The 22607-nt window shown below is 33.1% G+C and overlaps 2 protein-coding genes across 2 annotated transcripts; both read left to right on the forward strand.

The window, feature by feature from the left end:
- The first annotated feature begins 11285 nt into the window (after nucleotides 1-11285).
- Nucleotides 11286-12862, forward strand: LOC102619993 (late embryogenesis abundant protein D-34). The gene is made up of 3 exons (XM_006480035.3): nucleotides 11286-11846; nucleotides 12024-12311; nucleotides 12426-12862. The coding sequence occupies exons 1-3, from the start codon at nucleotides 11301-11303 to the stop codon at nucleotides 12582-12584; spliced, it is 993 nt and encodes a 330-aa protein (XP_006480098.2). The 5' UTR covers nucleotides 11286-11300; the 3' UTR covers nucleotides 12585-12862.
- A 7323-nt stretch (nucleotides 12863-20185) lies between these two features.
- Nucleotides 20186-21421, forward strand: LOC102608819 (transcription repressor OFP16-like). The gene has a single exon (XM_006479636.4). It carries the CDS (start codon nucleotides 20506-20508, stop codon nucleotides 21184-21186), a length of 681 nt encoding a protein of 226 aa, XP_006479699.1. The 5' UTR covers nucleotides 20186-20505; the 3' UTR covers nucleotides 21187-21421.
- Nucleotides 21422-22607: the final 1186 nt, after the last annotated feature.

Consider the following 22607-nt stretch of genomic DNA (forward strand, 5'->3'; position numbering starts at 1 on the left):
TATATAAATAAAAAAAATTAGTTAAATAAAATACCCCTCCATATCTTTAATAATTCTCTTTCCGCTCTATTTTTTATATAACATAATTTTTTTATTAGAATAAAGATTAATTTTTTATATTTCATAAATAATTAATTTTCTTTTTAAGTCTCCATAAGTTACGCTTATATAATTTATGAGGAGATTGTCAATTTTTCATATATTAAAATTTTAATATACACAACTTACATCTCCTACTTTCATAATAATCAATAATTCTCATTGCAATATAATCTTATAATATTATCCTTATTTTAAATCACTTTTACTCATATTTATTATAAATTAAATAAATCATTTGAATGAAAATTCAAATGAAAAAATGGAAGTATTAAAAACAATAGGTATTTATTTTGATTTGAATAAAAAACTAATAATAAGATATTTTTCTTGTATTTTTTGTTATTTTATATATTTGTTATAAGAAAATAGTTATAAAATAACAAAAAATATAAGAAAAATATTTTATTATTAGTTTTTTATTCGCATCAAAACATATTTTTTTTATTTTTAATATTTAAATTATTTATTTTAAATTTTAAATTTTTTTATTTTAATTGTCGTTCACATAGTTTATTTAATTTATAATAAATATAAATAAAAGTATATCTAAAAATAAAAATAAAATTATAAAATTATACTGCAAAGAGAGTTATTAGCTGTTATGAAATAATAGCAAAATAAGTGGTGTATATTGAGTTCAATAAGAAAAAAATTAACAATCCCCTTAATTTCAAAAAGAAATATATATATATATATATATATATATATATTCTAACTTAGAGACAACCTAATAATTAAGAAAAAGGCTGGGGGCAGTTTCGTAATCTCAAGAGCCAGAAATGTCGGGCCCATAAAGTCATGCAACAGGTACCTATGCATCTGGACGAGAGTAGGGGTAAAAGCTTTGTTGGAGGGCGGTGAGCAATTCTGTTCTTGCAAGTTACAGGTGTCCATTTATGGGAACCTAAATCTGCCCACTCTTTTACATCCAACGGTTGAGAGGATAAAGGTGACAGGTCTGGGCAGAGAATCAATTGTTTACCTTTTATTTTCTTGTTCTTTTTAGAAAAACAAAACCAAGTGGGAAATGGTTCTTTGCTTGATGGGCTTAAAAAGTAAAATACTTTAAAAGCTGTCAAAGAAAACGTTTCAATTTTACTTTAGAGTGGCACTATTGGCACCCCTCTAAATATCTCTTAACACCCCTTTAATTATTTTACAATTTTAACTTTTATTAAAATTACATAATAAGACAATTTCTAATTAAACAACCACTCAAAATCAAATAATTTTTTCCCCTTAAAAATTCCTTATTGCTATTGAATTTGTTAATAGAATCATTGTTATTATCACTGACATAAAATTATTCTTTCCTCTTAAATTTGTTTCATTATCACGCTCTTCACGCAAAATCGTTGTTAATGTAAGTGCTTTTAAAGATTTGGTGTTTGAAGTTACCACAAAAGAAACAATTGATCTAGCTAGTCGATCGCGGAGAAGACGGAAAACGAGAGAAAAAATGCTGCTTGGTGCATTCGTCTCGTTTCGAACGTGTGTCATCGCAGCATTGGCCTTTGTATTCATCATCGTCTTCTCCAAGTCCGCTAGTGCCATCAACGATTCTCAGGTCAAATGCAGCAGAACTTGTGTTTAGAGAACTGTAATTCTGTTGGGATTCGGTACGGGAAGTATTGTGGAGTAGGGTGGTCCGGCTATCCTGGGTAGAAACCATGTGACGATCTGGATGCTTGCTGCAAGATCCACGATGAATGCGTCGATAAGAAAGGGTTGACAAATATTAAATGCCATGAGAAGTTTAAGAGATGCATTAAGAAAGTACAGAAATCTGGGAACGTTGGATTTTCTTGGAAATGTCCCTATGACACAGTGGTGCCCACTATGGTACAGGGTATGGACATGGCAATCTTACTAAGCCAATTAGGCGACTCAAAGTTTGAACTATAACTTGTAGTTTTGGAAAGATTATTATAACTGGGAAAGAGGAATTCCCCTATTCTTCAGACGCATGCATTCATTGTATGGAAATTGATTTTAGAAGACTTTATAGAGAAAAAAAAAATGATGTAGCTAGTCAATACAATATTAGACAATTTTATATTGATAAATTAAATAAGGGATCAAAAATTATATTTTACCACAATCAATGGATCAAAAATTAAACAATGGGATTTACACTAATAAAATTAAATTAAGGGTATTTTTGTCATTAAAGGGGTGTTAAAAGAATTTTATAATATTTTATAATATTTTAATGGGGTTAATAAAAAAAAAAGGTGTTGAGAGATATTTAGAGGGGTGCCAATAGTCCCACTCTTTACTTTATTTTGCACGCCGAAGGCAACAAGGCAAAAAGCTCTTCTTGTTACGATGGGTCAAATCTGTCTTAACCCAATCACACATTTTAAAATATTTTTGATCCAATAAATAAATAAGAATGACAATAGGTACTAAGTCTACGCCACATAAAATTTAAATTGTTAAATTTATCCACAACTCACGATAGGCTTTAATTTTTTTTAAAAACACTTATCCGCCACGAATTTTGATAATTAACAAACTCATAATGATATCTGAAGATTTTTTATAAGTTTTACATTTAAAATTATAAATATTAAAAAATATTTTTAATAAAATTTTAAATTTTAAATTATATAAACCGGTATGTAAATTTCTAATAATAACTTATAATTTTACATAAAATATTTAATTCTAAATCTAATCAACGTAAATAAAAAATCAAAATTTCAACTCAATTAAAAAAAACACAAGTCCAACACCAATTCTTAAATTTAGGTATAAAATACACAAATCCATTCAACAATAAAAGTACTTTCAATTAAAGAAGAAATAAATAAAAAAAAATAGTATCCAAAAATAACGACACAATTACGCAAAAGTATCTACTGCACTAGCAACAACTATCATCTTATATTCTTCTTCAGCACCAGCTTCAAGATTTAAATATCTCTATTTTATTCACCAATATTAGACTAATATTATTACAAACCCATTTGCTCAATTATTACAAACCCCACAACTTTGTTTCCCTCCATGCATCCCAAAACCTCAAACCAAATAAATCCCCCCCATCCCCTCAAACGACACTTTTGCTCAAACTACTGTTGCTGCTACAGCTTAGAACGAAGGAGACAGATTTTTGTTTACAGATGTATTTTTCAAGCACCTCGGTTCTACAAAATCCTAGTGTTTAAGTAAATAACCTGTAGACCTACATAATTTCTTCACCATCAAAACACACTACAAACATTATGGTCTGTCCTGTTTTAGCTACAGCAGCACTGTTAATTCGTCTCTTCACTTGAAATTTTGAAACGCCCAGAAATTTTAAAGCACACGAAGACCCATACCCAAAAAAGACAGTTAAGTTGTTCACAGACTTCGTGGTGGTATCCAGAGCTTGAATGAGAAATAAAGTTAATAAATAAACAAAGAAAGAAAAGTAGAAAAGGCAAAAGCATTGCGGCAGGAGAACCAACAGGTGCGGCTGAGTGTTGGTAGGTGACGACGAACGGTGGCGGCTGACCGGCTGTTAGTGACGACGGCAGCTCACGAGCTGTTAGGGTTTCTTTTGGGGGAAAAAATTAGAGTTTTTTTTTTGTTTTTATTTTCGGGTCGGGTTAGGGGATCCGGAAAAATCCCCGAACCCGAACCCGAAAAATTTTGGGGTTTTAGACCCATCCCCAAACAGACCCAAATTTATTTTCAGTGTTTTTCGGGGCCCCATACCCGCCCCAAATTAAGCGGGGCCCCGCGGGTTTGGAGCCCCGCGGGTATTGTTGCCAACTCTAATATTAGTACTCATCCAAAACAATTTCTACAATAATGATTTAACATTAAGATATTCTAACACTAATACTTTCTAAAACAATAATATGAAGAATAAAATTATAATAAGTATATAATAATACATAATTATACAATAATCATAAGAAATATATAATAATCCATAATTATATAATGAAATTAATTTGTATACAATAATAATTATAAGTATCAAAATTATTAAACTTTAAAAAATAATAAAAAAAGTGCGGGTTGGCGGCATATACCAAACCCGCCCACAACCTAGTGCGAGTTTTAATTTGTGATACCAAACTCACTCACAACCTGCAAAATTATCCGCAACGGATGGTATTTGGGAGGCGTGTTTGAGCGAATTTATGGGTACCATTACTATCTCTAATTATAATATATGTACATTTATTTTAAAATATTAATGTATAAGTGACAATTATATAAAATTCAAATATATATTTCACACATACATTAATTAATTCTAATTTCTTTTTTAATTTCTCCAATGTTATATCATAATATGTATTGTTGATGCCGAAAAACGCATCAACAACTGTTTTTTTTTGTAAGGAATAACAGCATGAATCCAAGATCAAATGTCAATCCGACCGCAACTTTCTGCACCTACCATACACAAAACACGGTTAAGACACGACGGTGGGGGTTCCGGCATAGATCCTCCAAAGACTAAGTTAAATGTTTTGTGTATAAGGAAAGACAAATGAAAAGAATGAATTGAAAATAAGTTAAAATCCAAGAATTCTCCAATAGAGGTGTTGTCAATTTTGTAGAAAGTAAAAAAAGCTTTAAGATTGGTAACTTGGAGAAGTTTTTGGTTAATTTGCTAAACCCCTTTTCAACTTAAATAGGCTCTTGGTTGTGGGTGGTCACCTCCTCGGTTTTAGCCTACTTTCTTGAGAAGTTATAGCTAATTATTAGTTGAAGGCGGTTTAAAAAGTTGTGGTATGTAACTTCTCTAAAATATAGGCCACGTTATCCTGACAAATTATTTTCCATGTCAAGTTAGCACATCCTCAGATGGAACAAATGACTTTATAGTCGAACTATTTCACTTTTAGATCAAATTGGTGGATTTTCATGTTACTTGTACAAACTTAAGGTTGCATTTATAAACCAGATTGTCTACATGAGCTTCGAGCTATAAATCAGGTCGTCCACGTAAGCTCCAGATTTACTTATAAACCAAGTCACCAACATAGGTTTCAGGTTGTACTTATAAACCAGGTCGCCAACATAGACTCTTGGTTTATACTCATGAGGTCAGCTCAACGCCATTTGGCTCCGAGCGGGTTAGATTTGATTGTATTTCTCGATGCTATTAGAAAAGTCCAACCTGAACACCAGTCTCGTAGTTTTCAGAATCTAAAAGCCATTACCGGTATTGAAAACTAATTATTGAAAAATAGAAAAAATTTCACGAACCCAACATGTATAATAATTCTTTAATGAAGACACGCTATTAAAACATATGGTTTATTAGAGTGTTTGTCCTAATTTTATTAAACCGCAAAGTTTAACAATGTGTCCGCATACAGAAAAAATGAGATCGTCTGCATAAGAAAATAACCATACAAAAAAAGAAAAAGAAATAAAGAAACATATACATATAAAGAGAACTCTCACTAGATAATGATTAGATATACATGGTTCTCTTACTTTAACATTATATAAAATAAGCTAAAGTAAAAAAAAAAATTAATATATTACAAGATAAGATAAATTGCATTGAAATGTGTGTTTTTCTTATCTTTTACCTTTTTTTTAATTTATTGAAGGATCCTTTAATAAAATTTTACTCTATATATATAAAGCTCTTCTCTAATGAGGATATCACTAAAGTAAAAAAAAAAAGAAGATTTTATTATATTTGAGATTATTATTTTTATTTGTTATTGCATTGAAAATTGTATTTTGTTTGTTGGTATCATCATCACTTTGTTAAAATAAAGATATTTTCGTTAAATTTTTTTTCTATTTATACATATAAAAAATAATCTTCCTTCCCCTCATTTAAAAAAAAAACTAAAATAAATGATAAAAGATACATTTGTGTTTTTTTTTTTGTCTAAAATGAAGGCTCTCTCAGTAGAAGAGAATTCTATTTATCGACTTTAGTTATATAACTGATAAACTTGAACAATGAATAAATAAAAGGGAATAATTGAGAATATTTTATTTAATTTCATTACGGAGGACTAGGATACTTTTATATTTGAAAAATATTTTTCTTATCATCTTTAAGCTCCTAAAACTTAAAATATTTTGTAAGAGAGAAAATTACTTCGGTTTAATTATTAAACTCTCATAATTACTTTTATAAAATTTGAACATTTATTCTCACAGTAGTCTCACATTAGACCAAAGGCTTATTGGTGCTTAAATGACTGTTTATTCCATAAGAAAATCGGTTAACAAAGTGAAATTGAGTCGTTATGGGCCTGAGCTATGAGGGAGCGTTGTGTTGCTTAGTTCACTCATGAATACACGAATCAATCACAAAGCATGTGAGAGTCTCCCTTTACGTATGATAGAATGTTTGATCTCATTTTTCTTGACATCTGTCTAATTAGCTATTTTTCATCAGGCAAGTGTTACCTTACAAAAAAATGTAAGAAACATCAAAGATTGTCCGAGCGGTCTAGGCGGTGATGTGTTGTTCGGTGATTCGAAGAATGGTGAGTGGAGACAAATCGAGAATGGGACCGGTGAGGGGGTTGTTGTGGAGACTTAAAACTCAGAGCTGGTCAAGCTGAGTTAAAGTGTGGGGAGGGAAAGTGCCACAAACGACAGTTACCCGATAGCCTTTTACGCTATCCACCGGTTTGTCCCGGTTCCCCACAACTCCCCTTACTATCACCTAACATTTCCGCCACCGTTCGATTTTCAAAAATCGAACATGTAAAATTTATTTTAATTTTTCCGATTTTCACTGAAATTAAAACTAGTAAAATTTAATACGATTCGACACAAACATGACATGAGTAAATGAGTATGTATTGTCAAATTTGACACAATTATTAAGGGTGCGTTTGAGATTGAGGTGCTGTAGCTTTTAAGCTACAGCTGCTGTGAAAAAAAAACTGTAATTATGAAACAAAAGTTAATAATATATAGTAAATATAAATTTTAAATAATAATTTTGATAAAAATATTAAAAATATAATAAATTTTATATTATACAAATGAAAAATCATATCAATATAGCTTAAAAACTACAGCAGCTAGTGTTTACCAAACACTTTAGTGCTGTAGCCCAACCTTAATCCCAAACACACCCTAAATAGGCCAAATTTGAGGCGACACAATCTTTTCACGTATTGAATTAAGGTTAAAATTTTTGATTCATTTACTTGAATAATGATACTATTATATTTTCTATTCAATATTAATTTGTAACTTCTTGTCATTAAAATTCAAATATTGGACATGATTATCTCTTTTTATTTTTTTGAAAGGATATACACAATATTTTATTTATGAAATTTTATTTAGATTAAGAACTTTAATAGTATAAATACGTAAAATATTAATAAACATGTATATTTTATAATATCAATAAATTATATATATATATATATATATATATATATATATATGCAAATATTTAATGTAAATTTGGTAAAATATATAGATATGTAACCAATTTATTTTTCGTGCCAGGTTAGAGTCTCAAAATTTTGACACGATTATTAAATATGTCGTACTTGAATCGACTTAAATTTAACACAAAACGAACATGACCTCCTGACCCATTTTGCCGACTCCAGCTATAATGAATAATCTGGAACAACCCATATTCTTCCATCCGAACTCTTAGAGATTTGAATCTTAAAAGTTTCGATTCTATAAGATTGCCACACACCAAACATACACTACAAAAAAAAAAGGATTTATTATGATTGACAAAAACTATCATTTTAAGGGGTGGATGACAGTAATTCTTACCATTGTTGGAGCCAATACGAAGAAAAGATGAAATAGATAAGGAAAACAAGAGATTCACGAGAGAGAGAGAGAGAGAGAATTTAAAAAAAAATTGTACATTAGCAAAACGAAGAAACCAAAAAGAGAGTTCTTCGATTAGTTATATGGGAAAAACTGTGGTGCAACTGTGGTGTCGTGTCACAGTTGCACTCAGCCGTTGGATTTCAATGGACCTCACCCATCTAAGTGGATCCAACGGGTATATGCAACTGTTACACGGTACTACAGTTGCACCGTAGCCGGATCCTAATTTTATTTACTTTATGTTTATTTCAAATCTTCAAATGCTGAAGTCTTCGTCCATTATTTTCAGTTTGATATCTTTTCACATCTATAGCAGCAATACACTCTCATGCCTCGCTTGAATCTCGCTAATCAAAAAAATATTAACTAATAAAAATTTTTGCCTAATTAAAGTTTAAGTGGAATTCATTCATTAAATAAGTATTATTATTATTATTATTATTATTATTATTATTATTATTTAAACATGTTTATTTGATTAACTCGAAAAAATTGATCAGTCAAAATTTTTTTGTGGTTAAAAATAAAATAGAGTACATTTATCACGTAGGCTTATTCCGTAAAATACTCCAATAAATCTCCACAAAATCTCTAACCTTTTGCCACATACTCAAATTATTATTATTATTAGGCAACTCAAATTTTACACAAGATTATTCAGTTCATGAATAATAAATCATATGTTACGGATCGAGGGTAGAGGGTCAATCATCAAAACGAGGATGAGATCACCGTCATACCAAATATCATCGCACAAAAATGCCAACTTATACAGAAAACATGATGATGGAACAAAATCAGAGTCAATTAGTTTTGTCTGCCAATGAAGCTTCATTATCATGCTCAATCACATCACCTTTCTCACCCAATAATGTCTACACAACCGAGCAATTTCCTTGTCAAGTCCATCGCGTCTACGAAGTACAAACTACAGCTTCGTAGGCAAATGGATCTGTTATTTTAAAACTAAGCTTCGGTGCTTTGCTGCACGAATTTTGTTGCCTTCTTGGAGTAAGTATTATTATCATATTTCATAGGCATTAGGGTCAGGCCCTGGACTGCCGATAGATGGGCACTAGCACGTTTAAGCCTACTGTTCAACAGAGACATAGCTTGGGCTTCAAACAAATCAAGGAATTGGGCCAAGCTCAACCCAGAGAACGAAAGCTACTGCTTCGTCCTCCAAGTCCTGCAAAAGCACAAGGTTGCTGTAGCGAAAAAGTCACAAGTAGGATTCTTTATAGTTTTTTATACACTAATGATGCATTTCACTTCTTAGATTGGAGCATCGAAATTCGGAATTGAAATCTTTGATAATGTTTACTTTACAAAATAGAGGTAAGAATCAAAATTAGAATCGTGGAGCACACCTAAAATGTGAATGGAGAATAAGAGATTGATTCTTAAGGGAGGTAGGAATCAAACTCTCATTCTCAAGATTGACTATTTTGCCCCTCTAAAAATTAAAAATATTCATTTTATCCCCCGTTTAAAAAAATTATTATAATTAATCAATATATAATTGTATTAAATGATTAATATATTATAATTTATTTATTAGAGTTGGTTTGTATTTTTGTGCTAAAATTATTCCGATAGATAAGGTAAATCGTATGCCCCATTCTCCGAACCTGTAGCTAATTAAGAAAAGAATCTCAGTCCCAAGATCAGTCTCTCCAATAATATTTGGGCCACCTTTTAATTATTAATATTTGGCAAAAGCAACATAGAGATATGTGTGTGTGTATTTATATTTATTTATAGTTGCAATGGTATTCTCACATAGATAATTGTATTGATTTACTGAATTAAAGAAGAAAATAACTGTAATTGTAGGTGCTATGTTCCAAAAGGCACCTAACCATGCCATGTGTTAATCATATATATTAGATAACAAAATCTATTTCAGGGTAAATAACGCCCAAGCTATTCCGGAGGAATAACACCTAAGGAAAAAAATTCTCCCGGAGCTTATAAAAATGGTAAGAGGGGGAGATTAGTTCCGTAATACATTAGTTCAGGGAAATCATGTCCAAAGGTCAAATAAGTAATTAGGAAACACACAGCACATGGGTGGAATAATTCCTTAGATCAAATTCACCTCCACGTGTACATAAATTATGGGTGACACGTGTCGTTAGATTGATGGTTTAAAGCAAAACCCTAATTCCACATCGCTCGTCATCTATAAATAGAGACTCATCTCTAAGAGAAAAGGGGTCTTTGACCTCTAAAAAAAGTATTGTTCATATCTAGAGAGAAACCCATCTTCTCTATTTTTCTTCCTTCTTTAAAATCTTAATCAAACACTAATTTGGGCGTCGAAGTACCTTTTTTAGGTACACACTCCATCGGATTCAAGGCCAACGATCGTGACAAATTCTCCACAAATTAAAAATACGTGTGAAGGTAAATTTTGGCCGTTCAATAACCAATCTTAAATCAAATTATTCCGAGTATTGCTTACTTTTTTGTCATAATTTTTTTGTGCATAAGCTTTGAGTAATACAAATGATCCAAAAAATTAAGTTTTAGGATGTGGCGTTCAATTATTGGATGATAGAATATTAATTTTACTAATCATAAAATTTATTATTTAATAAACGAATGCTACGTAACAGTTGGAATTCAAATGATGACGAAGTATTCCAACAATTCGAAACTTGCCCTCTCTTCCCAGTCATTTGTTAATACAATCATTATTATTATACTTAATACGTTTGCCCTCTCTTTGAAGTCTCAACATTCGCTTTTTAAATGAAATATCTGTAAAGGCTGTTAGACTAGTAATATTGATTAATGTTAAGTTCTTGGGGCTAAGTGCTTGCCTATTTGAAGTTTTGAACGGTTGAATCTCTTATGGTCGTAATTTCTCTGTCTCAATGAATTTCTAAAATAATTAATAGACTCGTCAAATCTTGGCTCCTCTCGATCGGTTTCACTAATTTACGTTGGTTTTTTTTACTTCCTTTTTTGAGAATGCTATGTCTGTGTTGCTTGCCGAAAACTATTGTTTTATCTTGTGAATCAAATCATAATAAGAATTATGTCAACATATAGTGACTGTATTATTTAATTAATTAGAGAAAAAAGTATTAAATACAAAGTAATTTCTATGTAAATTAAAAAAAGCTTTCCATAAGATAAGAGCTTCAAGGACTTGCCCCGTAGCGGCAACAGTTTAAGCAATTTCATTTCCGTCCGAATCATTCAGTGATAATCTTTAGTTCTAAATTAAGTTACAATAAAATATTTATCCAATCAATTAATAACTTCACGAACATTAGTAATTTTCAGATAGCATAAAACCAAGAATCGGAGATTCGGTTTTCTGATTATCGGAGCCATCTAGAGTCTAGCAAATTAAAGCATGCAACAGGTGGTAAACTGTTATGACTTCTAAAATCTCTCGACAGCTGGACGTGAAACTTGTCACCCTCTATCTCACAGTGATCCAGTTATCCATTTTCCATTCCAACACGTGTAAACTAACGAACAAGCTCCTGTCACAAATTCTTAAACACTCCGGCCTCGTACTCAAACAGCAGCCCCCTTACCCCGCCCTAAGAATCCTCATTATCAAACCACTTGTTAAAAAAAGACTGAGCCAAGAACAACCACAAAAACTAAGGCCGCAGCATGATCATGATCGGCCCATAAACTACGGCGACGTTTTTGACGTGTCTGGGGAGCTGGCATCCCAACCCGTTGCCCAGAGAGATGCAGCAGCCATGCAGGCAGCTGAGAACATGGCCCTTGGAAAGACCCAAAGAGGCGGCCCTGCTGCTGTCATGCAATCAGCGGCCGAAGCCAACGAGAGGGCTGGTTTCACCAGCCACTCGACGGCCACGCATATAGCCCGGGACCAGGGCGTCACTGTTTCTGAAAGTACAGTCGCAGATGGTAACCGCATCATCACAGAAGCAATTGGTGACCAGGTTTATTTACACGAACGATCAGTCTTCTCTAGTAGTTAATGACACTATTAATTACATTAATTTGTATGTACACATGTATACCCCAAGTGACCTCATGCTAGCTAATAGAAAAAATTAGTAGGTATTAGCTACTGTTCTAACCATCAATTTCATTTGATTTCATTTTTAATTTGACAGGTTTTGGCGCAATATGCGACACCAGAGGTGCCAACAAGAGCCAGCGGAGCAGCTCTTGGACGCGATCAATCTACAATTGGTGAAGCTCTAGAGGCAACAGCACTTTCGGCGGGGGACAAAGCGGTGGATCAGAGAGATGCGGCAGCTATATATGCGGCCGAGGCGAGGGCTTCAGCCACTAATGAGATCAAACCTGGTGGGATTGGTTCCAGGGCACAGTCCGCTGCCACTCAAAATGAGCGTACAACCTTCTTTAGTGACAAGATTACCATCTCCGATGTCTCGGGGGTAATGAATTAATTTTTATTTGTTCATCGAACTAATTAATATTGAACTGTTAATTGTCTGCGGTGGGAGAATGGAGATATGTAATGTGAAAAGTTTTTATCAATGACTGGGCAGGATGCAACCACAAAACTGAGTGATGATAAACCAGTGACCCGTGAAGACGCTGAAGGAATAATAAGCCCAGAGATAAGGAACAAGCCCGATATGAGGACCACGCCTGGAGGTGTGGCGTCTTCCATGGCTGCAGCCGCTAGACTTAATCAAAGTAAATGATACTATAGTTTTGTATGTTCTATACGTTTGAGGATTGAGTTCGTAGTCGTGGGTTTCATAAGAATAAAGCAACATGTCAGTGTGTATGTATTGTAACAAACTAATATAATAATTAAATAACCAGTGCCTGTGCGTATCCTTATGTAATATATAGATAAGCTTGTACTCCTTTTCATGCTTTCTATATTCTGCCTAGACCAATTTTGCATTTTATGCAGGAACTGGAATTCCGATCTTTGTATAATTTGACATGGATTCTGCGTTGGATGAGCTCATGGTTTTGATTTTCCGGAGCTAACCTTTGCTCTCATCATCACACCTTATTATCCCTTGTTATTTAATCATTGTTTTATTTTTTATTAAAATTAATTACTAGAAGCTCCTGTTCCTTGAGCACCGAATCTTGGAGTATATCATTTGAAAACAAAAGAAAATAAGTTAAAAAGACACGGCATAGAAATTAATTGAATGAAAACATTACGGCAAAAAGACACGGCCTCGAGTCGATTAGGGGGTCTGATACACGCACACACACGTATATATAAGAGATTTAAGGGGTTCCACCCTTCGATCATAATCCATGCATGAGATTTCACGGGCTTGAAGGTCCACAAATAGGACCGGGAGTGAGTTGGACGTTTGGTCAGGATTTTCTGCTATACTACTGTTCGTCCAAGAAGAAAATGCTCTCTCAAAATTAAGTTGTTGTGGTGGATCTAATTTGCAGGTATTCATAGTCGTTGTGGGTCAAATTGGGGCGTATTCATGTAAGTAAACAATGAAAACGATAAAGCAGATAATATGAGTATTTAAAAAGTGAAAGGGCTGATAGAAAATAGACAAGCCAAATATAAAATAAATGTTGCAGAGCTTGTGTTCACACGTATCTGTATGATCAATTTATAGATGCATGTCCGCTATTTATAGTTTACAAGTGAGCAGCTTTTGAGCGGTGGAAGGATTTCAAATTCGTATTATATCTTATAATTACTTTGATCAAATAGCGACATATTGAATTTGAATCTCAATGTGTGTTACATGTAACTACATGCGCATTGCAAATCATGCAGTTACTTTTGGAATTCACTTTCTAATGTCATTAGTATGAAACACGCATTACTTTTATTAAGAGATGGATAGACATATCTCATAATACTCACTCTTGAATGAAAACGAATCCAGTACTGATCTGAGCTTGTCCTGAGCACCGGATCAGTGGCCAGCAATTGCTTGGGGCCCACATAAGACAATTACTGACCATTGATCTGGTGCTCAGGACAAGCTCAGATCAGCACCGGATCTTGGTCCCTCTTAAATATCCACTATTTGATTATTGTACTTGACATTTGTTTAGGAAAAATTTTATTAGAAAAAAACCTAAAGCAAGAGAAAGTGAATTATCTTGTTCAGGAAAAACCTAGGTGGAGCTTTGATTAATACATTAATAAAATTGTCTAATGTCCATATTTTAATATTTTTGTTTTGTTGGAGTTCATGAGCATAAGAAAACTTCAATGGTATATGCTTTGTCATGTCACCTTTAATATAAGTTCTTTGAAGTTTAGTTATGCAAGCAATATTATCTTCATAAACTATTGTTGTGTCGCCCATACTGAAAGATAATTTACAGGCACTCTGGATATGATAGATAACAATCCTTTATTATATACATTCTCAACTTGCCTCATGCAGTGCAAGGATTTCAGAGTGGTTAGAGGATTAGAAACAAAAGTTTGCTTCGTAGATTTCCTAGAAATCATTGTACCATCAAAAGTACAAAAAAGATATTATATTTATGAATTGGTCCTATGGGGATCAAACAAATATCTTATAATAGCGTAACCAACAAGACCTAAATTTTTCGTTAAATTCCCAAATCGATTGTCTCTTAAATATAACAAAAAATATGTTTAAAACCATTCTATTGTCTTTTCACTCTTTTGGTTCATTTAGAACTAAATTTAGCTAACATGCTAATAGAAAATGCTATATCCAATTATCCATTCTAGTACATTCGGTTAAAATTAGGGCACTAATTGTATTTAGTTATGGTACCTTCGAAACAAGTATCTATTCGTCATCCTCTTTATGATGGAATATATTTTTATAGGATCAAGAGACCGTACTACCATTAGGTTACTTAATGGGTAATATCATCCTCTCTGCACGATCTTAAAGGGATTTATTTTTTCATGACTTTAATTATTGTGTTACTAAGGCCCATAGTATCCAGATGAATTTCAACGTCAAGGAACCAAGATAAATAATTTTCACCACAAGTAACTAGAGTATCAAATTTAAGTTTTGTGAGGTGAGCCATTAAAATAAATAAAGAAAAATCATAACAATTTAATAATGAAAGTATAAGGAAATAGAATACTTCTTGTATTAGAGTGTATAAATATTGATAGCAGATTGTGGATCTAACTGCAAAGTATCCAAAGTACGCAAATAAATAATGGAAATAATAAAGTAAAAAAAATATAAAACAGAAAGGGCTGATTGAAAATAAGTAAGCCAAATATTAAACAAATGTTGCAGAGCATCTATTAATGTGTCTATCTTCAAGTTATGAATTCTCTGAATGTTAATCAAATTACAGATGCATGTCCTCTAGTTTATAAGTGAACGGCTTTTGAGCGGCGGAAGCAATTTCAAATTTGCATTATATATTATAGTTGTCTTTAATCAAATAACATCACTCTTTAAATTTTAAGGTGGTGTGCGCAATACACTCTTTATAAATTGACTATGTGAAATATACATACACATCATAAATTATGAAACTACTTTAAAATTTATTTTCTAAAGTTATTAGTACGGAACACACAGTACAGACTTATCTCATAATTGGGTGAATTTTTAGTTCAATTAAAAGGATTTCTGCTTGGACAACATCCAAGGCAGCAATACCGAAAAAGTACAAATCTGTTGCTTCAAATAATTATGGTATTTGTTTTTAATACTACTCAAGAAATAAGTAAAATACGAAATAAACACAATAATGTCACGCAGCTTGATGGATCAGAAGTTTCACTGACAAGTACGATTCAGCTGGCTTTATATGAAGAGAAGAGATACTACCAGCAAAGACAATATGCTACAGCTCATCTGTGTGATCTGATATAATAATAATAATACTGATTAAGATGCTCTGAATTTGCAGCAGTCTGCTGTGCTGTGCTGCCCTATTTGCCTCGTAGATGTATGCATGTCAATTATCTCTTCCTCAAATCGCAATCATTTCCTTGTTCCTCCTAACACATGAGAAGTTTGAGCATGAGCTACCTATCTTCAATTATTTTATAATATTATTAATATTTCACTATGATTATGCACTGACTTTCTTGACTGTCCATGACCCATAAAATGATAAAATTCGTACTGGATAAAGCATTTATTGATTATATTAGTACCTCACTGTTGTGATCACGTGTGTTTGTGAATGCCCCATTTGTGAAATTAATTTTTTGCTAGCACCTTAATCGTAGCTCCGTTATTGTTCAGAGGAAAAGTGAAATCAACAGCCGCGAGGAGTACTGAAAGCAAAGCAGCCTTAAGTTGGAGGGGGAAGCGAAAACTTGAAACTTCATTCTACAATTATTTATGCAGAAATACAATGCAGGTGATGGTGATTTTACATACACAAGCTTTGTTCTCTGGAAGTGGTCACACAATGTATGGTCCTTCTCCAAAGGTAAAAAGAAAAAAGCACTTTTGCAACTATGTAATGCAAGCAGCAGCTTTTCTTCCCCGAAAACTACAAGTCTGGTAGAAATTTCACTTTTTTGCATGGCCTAAAAATGGTATGAAATTGATTAACAGTGCAAACTTAATTGGCTGCAAATTCCGGCTGGTAACGTAATAGGCACAGCTGGGACGGGCTGCCGATAAAAACTACAAGACAAGCATATATAATGATTCTCTTTTACTTTTGGATGCTCTCATTTTGTAAAGAATAAATTTTGGATTACCCATCTCTTGAATTCACTATGTTCAAATCATTCCTTTTAAAAATCTCAAATCATCCCTAAATGTATTATTGTCTTTTACAAAATTAACTTAAGCTCACATTTTATAAAATACAGACAAAGTTTTAAAAAAACAAAAAGAATAATGCCAACTTTAATGCAGTAATTTTTTTTGGGGTATTTTCTCTATTTTCCCTTTTTTGTATTTTTTTTCATCTGGATATTATCAGGATGCTTGAAGTTGAATCTTTGGGCAAGGAAATCGGGGTAGTTTTCTTGGAAACAAAACGGGGTTGATGCATACAGTTTCCAGAACTGTTGGTGGTTAGAGATTTGGAAATAAACAGAAGCAAAGTATTAGTTAGATTAAATGGATGGAGGTGCAAGCAAGCATGGTGAACCCCACCCATGTGCCCATGGCGTGACCGTTTTAGGGTTCGTTGGACCATCCTTGTAGCCACCTGATCTTCTCTAAAATTTTACCCTGCTTATTAGCGAGTCCCAAAAATGCTTTCTTTGTTACATCATGGGCAAGAAAAAATATAAATAATTGTATTTGTACTTATTGATCCCCCCCCCCCCCCACCAACCACCCCAAAAAAAATGCAATACTGAAGCTGCACGAATTTTATAGACTGAAAAATAACATAACCATGTATCATTTAAAATGTGGACACAATCAAGAAGGTGCCAATCTTGGCTCAGCCTATAGCTATCTTGGGACCAGTTAATTACATAAGTCAGATATATTAATTTTTGGAGATTTAGCTTTGGCTTGGTTTGATATTTAATTTGTTTAGCGGTTGTAGTTTTCAAGGCATAATTATAAAGTGTCTGATAAGCATTTGAAACTATAGTTTAGATTAAAGTGATAATTTATTTCATGGAAGCTTTGTTTGAAACCTATGTTATCCTTGATTCATTTCACGGATTTTTACTCTTAAATTCTTATTTATCAAATATTGTCAATTTTATTTCACATATTGAGCTTCTATTTTACAATAACTACTATTAAGCCGCGCCACCATAATGCAAAATGAAGCATTAATGTAGTTAGCATGTTACTAGCTAATAATCTACCATAGCTTAATCTAATTTCAATATATTTTTTTGTTCTAAAGTCACAAACTCATTGTGCCCACTTAGTTTATACATATATACTTTCTGGCTTAACAATTTAATTAGATGAAAATACATAGGACCCACAATATTTGGAGTTGAGAATTGCACCTATAGATATGATAATGAATCTTAAAAGTGGTTAATGGGGAGGGTCATTTGCACATTTGTTAGTTTGATCAAATCGGTAAAATTGTCATCATCAGCATCACTACATTTTCTCTTTTGGCTTTTGCGTACAAATTTAAGGTTATGTATTACAATAGTAGTAACCAAATCTTGGGTATAATGTAAAATACAACTTTTGACCAAAAACGTTTAGAAGTGGCTTTACAGATTCTCTTTTATGATTTTCAGTAAATGACTAAATATGCAAACAATTAGCACATTTGTAAAACATTTACAAACGAATTGACTTAATAGTGGAATGTGAAGGAACCATTCGTGGGAATTTCTTGGCAAATGCTTCCAAAAGCTAGTTTAAACATTTTTCATTTAGTTTATGCATTGTTTCCTTGAACTTCTTCCACCCATTGTTTCTCTGGCTGGGGAGGGGATTTTTTTTTTTTTTTGGTTTTTTGTATTTGGTTTTTTCTTTTATTTTATTTTCAATCTTCTATTTATATTTTGATGTTTTAATTTTTCTAATTTGCTTTTTATATTTTCTATATGGAGGTTTGTTTTTCTTGTTGTTTGTTGGGTATTGTTTAACTACTCATCTTAAGATCAGGAATGGTCGTAGATGATGTTGTGTCAATGTTCGAATTAGGAGGGTGTGTCTGTATATATTGGAGTTGATGAATGGCTCTAATAGTGGTGCATCAATATTCAAGTGACCTGGTGTGAGTTACCGATGCCATGGGTTAAGGGCTTGTCAAGAGACTCGTCAGGGATATACTCTATATGGAGTGGTTATGTTGTTGAGCTTTTATTTGTGTTCATAGTTAGTATCGTGTTATGGTGTATTATGTTATGTTTGTATTATCATTTTCTTTCTCTGACTGGAAAAGGAATTCCATCTGCATTAGTCATAGGTCTTATCCTATATATTGTGCTTAAGCTTAGTTATCCTGTATTAGTCATATTGTATTTATGCTCATGTGACATTATATTTTTTATTTATACCCCTGTGGCATTTTATATTGTTGACCATTATTGGTCCTTAATGAAAGACATACTTTATTTTATATATATTTGAAAAAACAAATTCCACCCGTACTTTTGTTCGATGGTGAAATAGCTACTGAATCCGAAATAACAATAGTTTGTACTAATGGTTCTAGCTAGGGAAAAGCTATTATAAATAAATTATTACAAACTTAATGAGTTAAATTTATAATGAGTAATTCGGAGAGCCCAGTGTTTGGTTGCGTGGGGAAGTACCCTAATTATAACTACAGAGATATTTTTGTTAAAGGTACTCTATGTTATTAAATACATCATCAAATTATTTTAAATCTGCACAATCTGTCGCAGGCCAATTTCGATGAGCAATTAAACATTTGCTCTTGATTTGGCAAAATAGGCGATATCCCTAATAATTGGAGTTACGATTAACCACGTGGCAAGATTCCAAACCTCTTGCCATGTCTAGTTTCTCTTTTCATGACTGTCAGGGTCTCTAGACGAGGAGAAATTCTAAAATGCCTGAGATGTATTATGACCAATTGATGCATGCATGATATGTGTAATTGAATTTAATAAAACTACCACTTGCATGATGGTTTTTCAAAATTAATGTATACATGTCATGACATTTTTTGCTTGATATATGACAAACATGGTACGTCAAATGTATTATAGAATTTCTCCTAAACGAGAACCTAACTACCAAATCCAACTTACCCGTTCAACTATTTATGTAATTGACCGAAGAATTGCTGCTATTCATATTAATAATGTTACCAACAAGCATGTAGATTAGCTGATATGAGGTTGTTCTAACTTAATTCAAATTATCGGTTCGAGACTTGGAAATATCATACAGTAGAAAGAATGCGAATCCAAATAGTTTAATAAAAAAAAAAATAGCAATAATGTTAATATGTTCCCACAAGTTAAACGTTATATCAAGAGATTAAAAGGAAAATGCGAAGAATGCTACTACGGAAATGTGAGATTTTGAGACTTGTATATAAAAATTCAATTATTACCAGCTTTATTCAGCGAAAATAACTGTATATAATTCCTTGCACTTGGATATATATATATATATACACACACACATAAAGCATAAAATTGCAATAGTAGAAGGACCCAGTGGAAAGAGAAGAGAGAGAACTTGTTAAAGTGATAAGATAATCACAACCATCTGATATACCACTTTCCTATTTTATTTTATTTTATTTAGCTGAAGATGATCATCGATATTAGACTGACTGCGACCACTCTATAAGAAATTGAAGAAAAGAAGAAAGAACCTATTAATTTATTATCATTCGTATTGTTTAATAAAGCACAGAACTTAAAAACAAAAAAAAAATACAAAACAAAGGCGCCTCTGTGCGGATACTTCCCCACCCGTTTGCATGTGCAGCTTGCTTACAACCTAAAACATCAGTTTAGTATCACTCAGAAACCTCCTCCCCTCACGCGCTCATAACTTCCTACAAACCAATACCCATCTGATCAGCGCGTGTGATGAACGTGGAGAGTTAAAATAGTCGAGTCTTTTACGGCTGCCTAGTCGCCCTTGGACCCGAGAGTACAAGAAGCGGGTAACTCTCAAATCTCATCACACACACACACTCATTGATAAGAGAGAGCTTCCCCTTCAAATTCTCTCTTCTCACTTCAATTTCTCATCTCTCCCAAAAACTTAAAAATAAAAAATGCCAAGCACACTGGGAAAAAACCTTCATATGTGCTTCACAAAGGCCGTATGTGATTCATCATCATCTCCAGCTGCCCCACTAAATAACCCAGATCATGCTGCTCATCACAGCCGTCCGTTTATTCCTTCATCGCCGTCGTCGTCAATTTTCATCAGGAACTTCAACTCTCTTTATGATTACGACTCCACTTCCAACTCCAAATTACCCTCAGCCCGCACTCACTCCTCCTCCACTCTATCATCCGAACCCGACTCCGAATCCGAACCCGACTTCGCCACGGTTGTTGCTTCACAACGCTTCTTCTTCACCTCCCCGGGTCGCTCCAACTCCATCGTCGAATCCACGCCGTCCGTTGCAACCACCACAGAATCTTCTGATACTGTCAGCCCAATGAATAATCATCAATCAGGTTCAAGTACAAGCTGTGTCAGAGATAGTGTAGCGGTCCCCACAGACTCGCCGGACCCGTACGTGGACTTTAGGCGATCCATGCAAGAGATGGTGGAGGCACGTGACTTGTTTGACGTCAAAGCCAACTGGGATTGCTTGCATGAGCTTCTCTTGTGCTACCTCGCCTTAAATCCCAAGACCACACACAAGTTCATCATCAGCGCTTTTGCTGATCTTCTAGTCAGTCTCATGTCGCCTCCGGATGCGGATATGGCCCGACGCCGGTAAAACGACTATTCCGCCGCCGCCGGCGGTGGGCGGATGTTTTCGGTAGTTAATAATAAAAATAATAATGAACGTGCAATAGCATCGAGCCGTTGTCGGTTTGTCTGATAATGATTGTCTAATCTTTGTTGCAATTAATTTGGCAATACATGCAGATATATATATATATATGTGGGGGAGCTATAAAGATGGTCCCCTTAATTTATATATATATATATATATATTTTGTTTTCCGTCATATCATCACCTTATCTTTTTCACAATCTCTTTTGGCCCTTGTTTCAAAGCTTAGATATCACAAAGCTTAAAAGTTGTTTATTGAGCTTAAAAGCTGTCTTGGTCGGAAAATTTTCTAAAGCTTAAAACTTCTGTTACCTGCATACTAGTGAAGACTTATGGTGTCTTATGTACGGTTGATACTTTCTTTGCACTTAAAATTAGCATCAATGCGTGCGAGACGGTTGTTTCTGTTAGAGGGAAAGTGTTTTGTTAACAGACGTACGGGTGCTAGTTGGTACTGTCGAATATGTGTACGTGGAGCACAATAATGACATAATTCTACGCTGAAGCATTCACAGAGCGAGCGTAGATGTATTTTATTAATTGAATTCCTAACATAGTAATATAAAGGATATTAGGGAGTCTAATTATAAATAAGACACGTACGAGTCTTGTGTGCGTACGTAACATTTGTATTCTATCTCTTTTCTTTGTTACATCGAAACATGCAAATCATCCATTTCGTTTTCCACTGATGGTGCATTCACTAATTAATAATTGAAATGAGCTTGAATCAAAATGAAAAATAAGAGTGAGAATGAATTATATTACTATCGATGTGTTCACTTTATCTTAAAATTGGAATGAACTATTTTAAATTATTAAAATAATAATAATAATAATAATTGTGTTATTATTATCATTATTATTATTATTCTTCTTATTTGTTATAATAATTATGATTATTATTATTCAAAATATATTATTAAAAATTATTATCAACAATAATAATAATAATCGTAATGATAATAATAACAACAATAATTACTATTATTAATCATCATCATCGACAACAAAATATATTAATAATAGTAATGATAATATCCATAATAATTATCATTATCCATAATATCCATAATAATTATCATTATCATCATCATCATCATCACCGGCGATCAGCAGTGGCAGCAGCAGGAAGCAACAACAGTAGTAGTGGCGGGAATTGGGAAGCAACAATAGTAGTAGTGGCGGGAATAGCACTAGCAGTGGCTGGCGCAATGTCAGCAAGAAATTTTTTTTCAAATACATATAAAATGGTTTCAAAATTGAGTGGAGTTAGTATAATCACTTTAAGAATGGAAAAACTCCAGTAATTATTCTCAATTTTAGGTGGAATTCATTTCTAATTCCACCTCTTATTTAAA

This window comes from Citrus sinensis, chromosome 3 (genome assembly GCF_022201045.2).
Source record: "Citrus sinensis cultivar Valencia sweet orange chromosome 3, DVS_A1.0, whole genome shotgun sequence".
Classification (NCBI taxonomy): domain Eukaryota; kingdom Viridiplantae; phylum Streptophyta; class Magnoliopsida; order Sapindales; family Rutaceae; genus Citrus; species Citrus sinensis.